Source organism: Penaeus monodon, chromosome 8 (genome assembly GCF_015228065.2).
Source record: "Penaeus monodon isolate SGIC_2016 chromosome 8, NSTDA_Pmon_1, whole genome shotgun sequence".
NCBI classification, from domain to species: domain Eukaryota; kingdom Metazoa; phylum Arthropoda; class Malacostraca; order Decapoda; family Penaeidae; genus Penaeus; species Penaeus monodon.
This window is the reverse complement of record NC_051393.1, coordinates 8807856-8816968: the sequence shown is the minus strand read 5'-3', so window position 1 is coordinate 8816968 and position 9113 is coordinate 8807856. Positions and strand designations below refer to the sequence as shown.

Genomic DNA, 9113 nt, shown 5'->3' with positions numbered 1-9113 from the left:
ACTTAAGGTCTGAGGCATATGGATGGTGTGTTGGAGTTCTAGGTGGTTTGCATATTTCAGGTTCTGTTGTTTGTATAATTTTGGAGTTATGTTGTTGTATGCTTTGGATGTTCTGTGTTTGTAGGTTTGGATGTTCTGTTGTTTGTAGTTTTGTATTTCTTTTTTGTTTGGTGGGTGTTGAGTGATTTGTGATTTTGGATGTTTTGTTGAGTCTTGTGAAAGGGTCTCAGATTAAAGTTTCTTCTGTCTGGAGAGGGCTTTTAACTCTTGATAACTTTTTTTTTTGATTTCTAAAATCATTAAGGTGTTATATTTTTTGTTGATTTCTGTTTTGGGGCCTCTATGTATTCTGCATGAGTTTGTATTGGTGGGTGATCCCCATGACAATAAAAGCAGTAGTCTTGTAGGGCAGTCTTTAAATTGTGATTAAATTGGACTGCATTTTACTGCATCTGTGGTTCTATTTTACATGTCATGATCCCCTGTCCATACATCAGGACACCTGAACATTTTGGCATAGGAAAAGGTGTATTGAGGACTGAGTAAGATGTATGCCCTATTGCTACCTTCTCTGGTTAGTTTGCCTTTAAAGATAATCTTAGGGATTAGTTGGAATCAACTTATTTTCATTTTCTTGTCTCTGTGGCTTTTTATCTGATACTTTTATTATCTCAGTGTATTTCCAGCCGATATTATTATTTTCTTTGTTCGTCTTCTGGGGTTAGGTCTTCTTCACTAGGGAAGATTGTGCCATATGAGCATCCGATGTTTCTGCTGATGACGGCTGTTTGAATTTGATTCCCAGTCTCCAGTTTTTTATTTGATTTAAAAGGTCTCAATTTGGAGATATCATGTACTCAAACCTTATGGCTTTCCTGTCCAAGACTTGAGGGAATCTTCAATTATATATTTTTGAAATCTGATTTGTTTAGTGCATTGTCAGTTTTATGGAATGCTTAAAATTTGAGGCTTTCAATTGATCACTTAATAATAGGACTACATTTTGATTTTTGCCTGTGCAATTTGGTGTGTTATCAGTTGTGGTCGGGTTGGGATCGTGGAGTTTCTGCCGGTTTCGTTTTTCTCGGGGATGTATCTGGGGTGCGGGTCTTCCTCTCTGTCGCTAGTCTCTCGTGGTCTTCTGTTCGATTGAGAATCGTAGTTCATCATCACTTATCCAGGGGTATTCTCCTGGATCTGGATTGAGTAATTGTGTCATTAAATTATATTATGTAACACTGCACTCAAGAAAGTTGTGAAAGCACGGTTAGATGTTTACTATATCAAGGTACAAACCGTTCTAGCCTAGTTCCTCCTCAAGCTCAAGTCTGGCGCTTCCGAGTTTCGATCAGGAATGTAAAACAATCCATCCCTTGGAATATAAAGTACCTAGAAATTCAAGCGGTACAGATATTCCACACAAAATCAATGCATTCACGTATAAATAAATTTCTTCTTTTTTAGAGAATAATTAGCCAATTAGGTACTTCATGATTGCATCGATTATTTTTTTTATATTATAAGAGATCATACAATTGATTTAGAATCTTTGAAAATGAGATGTGATGAATTTTCGCACTCGAAACGTTCTCACATGGCAAACTGACCCAAACTTGAATACCAACGTAGTCTAAACATTCAGCAGTAAACCTGGTTTTGAGGGGCTTCCTGGAAAAATGATGCATTTGTGTGGGCTTGAAAAACAACTAGAATTGATCAGTCTAGTCTGAGATTTGCAGCAATCATGGTAAGCTCTAAAAAAAAAAAAAAAAAAACATAGTTATGATTATGCATGTGAAATCTATGTAATTAGTGAACTGTTGTATTAGAATGATGGATCTCAGTGAAAGAACTGAAAAACAGGAAGCAAAAGTCACCCATTGCAAAATTATTGCATGTAATTGAAAACTGTATAAGAAACAAAAAAATTAATATCTGGTGCGCCAAAGCAGAATGCTGTTAAATAACTGTAAAATAATTTTTTTTTTTTTTTTGCTCCCTTGGAGAGTATTTTCAGATCACTTTATTGTCAGAAACCAATTTAAGGGAGGCAGTGATCTTTTATCATACGTTCATAATTTGCTTTTTTGAAAGATTCTGCTCACGTTGCCAAGCCAGCCCTTGGGTCTAATGCGCAGTAGAAGCCCAGTGCAGCAGCAAACAAAAAATCATGCCAAAATTGGAAGACTTTTCTGTCAGCTCGAGACTGTCCTGGCGCAATAACATTACTTGAGGAAGTTGATTAGGAGCGTGTTTTGAAGCACATTATCTGTAGAATCATTAATATTTTAGCATGTCTGTGTGAAAAATTATGTGTAATTGTTTTTTTTACTTTTTATTACAGGTAAATAGTTCTAAACATATCTCTTCCCAATTTATTAAATACATATTAACTTGTGTTATCATCCTCATTCACAGTTGAGCGCAATAGTGTAATGCAAATGAACTGACGATCAAGGATGGCTATTGTGCTTTTCATCTGGGGGATTAAAACGGGCCATTGTTCTAGAGTTTCAGAACTTAACCAATTAAAGAATAAAGTGCGAAATGTAAAGACAGAAAATTGGATTATAGAGTCTTGGCATGTTGCTACTTTTATCTGGGGATGTATCCTGAAGCTGAGGAAGTGAGTAATTCATATATGTTTGTATGTCTGAGAGAGAGTGAGTGAGTGAGTGAGAGAGCGTGCATGCATGCGTGCGTGTGTGTGATATATTATCATTTAAAAACTGATAAATTGCAATTTATTGATATCATTAATAATATTAATTGCAGTAACAATGATTATGTAATAATGCTAATATTAGTAAATGTTATGATAGAAATGATAATGACCATATTATCGAAAATATTGATAAAGATAACGTTATATAATACAGAAGATTATTATGATAATGATATATTTTTCAGTCAGCAGAAAAGGCTCCAAAGACACAGCTCTCCGTTACAGGTTGTTGTACCTGCAATAAGTAAGTTTAATGCGAGAAAACGGTTGATGATGCACCATCAGCAGCTGGAAGATGTCATTGAAGATCAATTAAGTCTGGCATCCATACACTATCTTCGGTCACACTACCAGGAAGCCATTGATATATACAAACGAATACTTCTGGACAGCAGGTTTGTGGAAAATGTCAATAGATTTACATTTTTAGAAAGATATACAACCATTCCTTGATACATGTCTGAGTTCTGTTCTGAATGACCAGTCATTATTTCAGAATGGACATAAGTTTAAATTTTCCAATTATTGGACACATTCTCATTATATTTAGAATCTAGTTTTACTTGACAAATTATAATAAAACAAGAAACAATGTATGTCCTAGAACAAGACTGTCTACATGAAGAGCATATTACATGTGATGCTACCCCTCACACACAATTACATTTGCAGGTATAGGTGATTGTAAAATGCCTATTATATATATATATATATATATATATATAAAAATATATATATTGTGATATATATATTATATATAGATATATATATAATATACTAATATATATCTATATATACATATATATATATACCTATAAGATATAGATGATATTATAGTAGATATAGATTATATGTGTAATGGATGTAGGTATGTATGTGTGTTATGTGTGTATATATATATATCTATATTACATACATATATATATATATTATATATATATATATATATATATATATATATATATATATATAATGGGATTCTTAAGAATGGTCATGAACATCATTATTATGATAAAAAATATTTTAGTATTCATAATAATGACACATGATAATGTTAATAACATAATAATGTTTCTTTTCTGAAAAGATGGTCAGGGATGGTTTTTACTAAACTATCTTGTGTTTCTTTTTTGACAGAGAATATTTGGCATTAAATGTATATGTGGCACTTTGCTACTACAAACTAGACTACTATGATGTCTCTCAAGAAGTATTAGCAGTATACCTCCAGCACTACCCGGACTCCCCTATTGCTATCAACCTCAAGGCTTGTAATCACTTTAGACTGTACAATGGAAAAGCTGCTGAACAGGAATTAAGAGCATTACAGGTAAAGTAGAATAATTCCAGCCAGTTGCAGATTAATGAGCTTAATATTCCTATTTCTCATAATTTATTAATTATGAAGAGAAGTTTTATCTTAAACACAATAAAAATCTTTATTGTACAGTTATGTATATTTGACCTTTTGATTATGATAAGATTACAGTTATTAAGATATTTTTTTCTTTCATTCTGAACAGGATGTGACATCATCACCACTTACATTTGCTCAGGATCTTGTACGACATAATCTAGTTGTGTTCAGAGGAGGAGAAGGGGCATTACAGGTTCTTCCTCCATTAGTGGATGTGATTCCTGAAGCCAGACTCAACCTTGTCATCTATTATCTAAAACAAGTTAGTTTTTAAGGTTTTATTAAAAAGCTAGATAAATAAACAAATTTGAGCCTGAGAGGCCAGGCATATCCTTTTTTGCATTTAATAGGCACTGAGTTAAATTGTTCAGTGATTAGATATATTGTGTACAAGGTGACTAAAGATGGTTGTCTGAGAAGATCTCATGCAGCTGCCAGCATAAAGTGGGTCACACAGACATGGTGGGGGGGGATAGGGTGATCATACATACCCTGGTACCAAAGGGTTAATAACATTTAATAGGTAGTAAATTTAGATTTGCCTACTGTAAATATATTTATTTACCTTGTCTATGGGATGAACTAAGCCTGTCTGTCAACTGCACATGCACAGACATACCCTAGTACCAAAGGATTAACGCCATTTAATGGGTAGTAAATTTAGATTTATCTACTGTAAATATATTTATTTACTTTGTCTCCAGCTGTAGTAAAACTTCATTTGCACCTTAAATAATATTATATGCTATAGTTAGTGTAGAGGCAACATTATATGAATTTTTCACTGTATAAGGCACACCTTTGTAGAAGACACTACAATAAATACAGAGATGGAACACATACAGTACATATTTGTATAAGTTTTCATGCAGTTATTGATAAAAATTTGTTTTACAGGATGAGGTGCAAGAAGCTTACAATCTCTTGAAGGACCTTGAGCCAACAGTACCCCAAGAGTACATTCTTAAAGGAGTTGTAAATTCAGCCATTGGTCAAGAAACAGGCTCTGTGAGTGGTTTATTTATGTTGAAAATTATTACTTTTTTTCTCTCTCCTCTTTTTCTTGGCATATTAAATTCTGCAGAGGATTTATTTGTGGGATTATAGCTGATGGTTAGTGCTTGATTCACATAATTATTAGTAAGTAGTGTGTAGAAAACAAATTATACACATATTGATAATAAGGAGGCCAATTTGTAGTCTATGGATATAAAGTATCTTGACTATTATCTAACTTTTAATGCTCACAAAATAAGTATGGAATCGTAACTAATAATCATCATACAAAGGATTAGCTGCAATCAAAATACTAGTTTGTTAAAATTAATATATAACCTTTTCAAGTATATATATATACACATATTACATCCTAAATATTAATATTACACAATATCTTACATTTACAGAGAGAAAATTTAAAGATAGCCCAACAGTACTTCCAGCTGGTGGGAGGAAGTGCTTCAGAGTGCGATACTATACCTGGACGTCAATGTATGGCATCTTGCTTTTTCTTGCTTAAACAGTTTGATGATGTACTTCTCTATTTGAATTCAATCAAGTCGTATTTCTACAATGACGATACTTTCAACTTCAATTATGCTCAGGTAAAGAATTGGGATTGTGTTCCTCCTTTTTCTTTTCTTGTTTTTATGATGATTCAGCACATTTAGGTATTCAAGTAATTAGTATTTCTGTATTTTGCACAAACTCAAACTTTGGAAGGTTGGGTTCATCTGTAAATTGCATGATTCTGTCCTTTGTTTTTCTAAATTTATTGATATTTGAAAGGGTTAAAAAGTACATATCCTGCAATAAGTAATACAGATATTACCATTATATTATTATGCACAGCACATTTTATATGTATATAGTGTTAAGTAAATTCTAAAAAAAATTAGTAAAGCATATATACTTTTTTGAATTTATACATCTGATAGATTCACATATCATATTACATGAAAATAACCAAAATAAAACACACACACACAACACACACACACACACACACACACACACACACACACACACAACACACACACACACACACACCACACACACACACACACACCACACACACACAACACACACACAACACACGCACACACACCACACGACACACCACACACACACACACACACACACACACACCACACGTACACACACACACACACACAACACACACACCACACACACACACACACACACATACACACACAAACAACAAAAAACACACACACACACACACACACACACACACACACACACACACACACACACACACACACACACACACACACACACACACACACACACACAAATATTCATATATGTATATTTATATTTATATAAACATTAACATAAAATCAGACAGCATGCATCTACACTTTTTTTCCTAATTGCTGGTATATGCATACATATTGATACAGTCACACATGCACAGATATGTATTGACAGACATGCACAGACAGACATACATGTATGGAGTCATAGACAGACATAGTCATAGATATACTTGCATGGGCAACACACATACACACACAAACAAACAAATAAAATTAAACTACATTTTTCTGTATCTCTAATTCGCTTTTTGTAGTTGTAGGGCTAAGTTATCATTCATGAGAAAATAACATGAAATTGATGAAACATATTCATTCATAGTCAACAGCCGACATGTATTCTCAATTAAGTACTTCAGCTGCAATAAAGTCTAGATTTTTCTTATTTATTTAAAGTTTCCTTAGTTCTCTTTTCTGTAATATTGTATGTCGTCATAAATAAGTTACTAAATAAGAAGTAATTTTATGCTTTCAATAAGAAATTACAGATTAAATTATTAATTCTCACTAAAGATAGTCTCCAAAAGAGATGTCACTTTATACATTGAGTACATATTTTACTTGCAAACTAATTTTGGCTTAAAGTTCATTAAAGGAAACTGATTTGTTTGCAAGGTGGGTAAAACTGCTGCTTTTGTAGAAACTAGGAAATGCATAATATGAACTGAATGTTTATCTGCTTTCTCCATTTACTTCTTACTTCAAGTCCCCACCCAACATAGATGACAATTTCAACTTCAACTTTGCTCAGGTAGGAAGGAGGCACAAGCATGTGGTTGTTCACATGTGCTTTTATGAGCATGTCAATTTACTCTTTATTACCAGTGACTTTGGTACAAAAGTGATAAGGGTTGCATTTTAAAGGATTTTAAAGATTTTAAAGCAGATCTTGTGGAAGAAAGACAATGATTCAAATTATACACTTAAACTAGTACAAGTGACAGCCACATAGCAGGGACCAATGATTTATATAAAGGCACCATGACTATTCTGTTTATAATAATTTATGGAATGAGCACTTACCTGGGTCTTTTCTATCTCATTTGTTCCTCCTTTCTTTACCTGTAGCAAAATCAGTCACATAATATAATTTAATTGATCAGAAAAGTCATTAATGTTCATGCACCCGTTTTTTTTAACCTAATTTGTACAGTATCAGATCTCGTCTTTTTCACTCCATTTTATTATTTCATCAAAAGAGGTAGATTTTTGTATCATAATCACATTCATTTCAGTTCTACACGACATCTGCACCTGTGACTTTCTTATAATCGGCAAGATCACCACAAAAATGCAATACTGATTTTTTCCCACTTCTTTCCGAATTAGCAATTATTTAAGCATTTTAGGAAAATAGTTTGTGAATTAGGGATAATGAATTTGATGATACTAAAGTAAATAAGAATAGATCATGTGAATAAACATTATGTGTACGATCTAGTGCAACAATGGATTTTCTTCTTTTAAAGGCCCAGTCTGTATCAATTACTACCATCTCTGGTCAATGCCCAAAGATATAAGTAGGTTGCCTGTACCAGAATAGTCTATTTTTTTAAAGCTTTACTGTTCTTTTAATTGTTAGATATATATAATCCTCATTCTTGTTACTTCACCTTCAGTTATTTTAAACATACAGTTGAATTTGACAGGGAGTTCAGATAAAGAATCACCATTGCCTTTTAATATTGACATGTAAATGCACTATGTATCTTTCTGTATGAAAGCAAGCAGCAAAGAAGCATATTTGTTTGCCTTTTGCCTATTCCAACTTCATAAAATTTTATATTACCCACCAGATCTATTCTTACAATTGGCTTTACAAGACCTGCAAGAATATCAAGAACTTGTTGATCAATTTCATTTATAGCTAAAGGGTAATTTGGTGAAATGTAATAATAATGAAGATTAGAGATACTATTAGGACAATATTTTTTATTGTTATTATTAAACCTAGGTCCATGTATGCATCTTGCTATCTTGAAATGCAAAGGGTTTTCTTAAAAGTATATGCGAGTATTAACAAGTATCTAGAAATTGTAGGGACTCTGGTACGTTCCTAATACAATTAAATAGTCTCTGAAAGTAAAAAAGAAAAATGTTGTCTAGCATGTTTTTTGGATATAACTATGTACTTGAATATAGACATAAATATAATATTTCAATAGATTTTTCATATATACACAATTGAATGGCAGTTTTTTGTTAGTTTTAATATTTTTAACAATAAATGCCTGGGATGACCACTTTTTGCATTGTCAAACATGGAAAGAAGTTGACTATATCAAAGTTAATTGGAAATGCAATTACAACGTCTGTTTTAATATCTTTATTCACTATTTCCTATTTATATAAAATCAAATTATTGAGGCAGAGTAACAATAATACATTTTAATAAGTGGATGATTTATATCTTATGTACATATAAGATAAAAACATGTATTTATAAGATAATTAATGCAAGTTGTTATAACACATGATATTACACTCATTTTCTGTTGAATTTCTATTATCATAGACTTCTGAAATTATTCATGCTGCAGAAATTTCCATCGCATCATCACAAAAGAAAAGAAATATTTGTGGTACTAAGCAATATCATTTCATTTGACATGTTTTTTTCTCATTTTTACAG

The 9113-nt window shown here is 32.3% G+C and overlaps 1 protein-coding gene across 1 annotated transcript in view; it reads left to right on the top strand.

Annotated features, from left to right (window-relative positions):
- The first annotated feature begins 2605 nt into the window (after window positions 1-2605).
- Window positions 2606-9113, top strand: part of LOC119575859 (intraflagellar transport protein 56-like) — an 8397-nt gene continuing 1889 nt past the window's right edge. Inside the window, exons 1-7 of the mRNA XM_037923399.1 lie at window positions 2606-2626; window positions 2951-3120; window positions 3863-4055; window positions 4249-4404; window positions 5040-5150; window positions 5549-5746; window positions 7188-7232. Of these exons, the coding sequence (XP_037779327.1) occupies window positions 2606-2626; window positions 2951-3120; window positions 3863-4055; window positions 4249-4404; window positions 5040-5150; window positions 5549-5746; window positions 7188-7232 (894 nt within the window). The remainder of the gene's footprint in view (window positions 2627-2950; window positions 3121-3862; window positions 4056-4248; window positions 4405-5039; window positions 5151-5548; window positions 5747-7187; window positions 7233-9113) is intronic.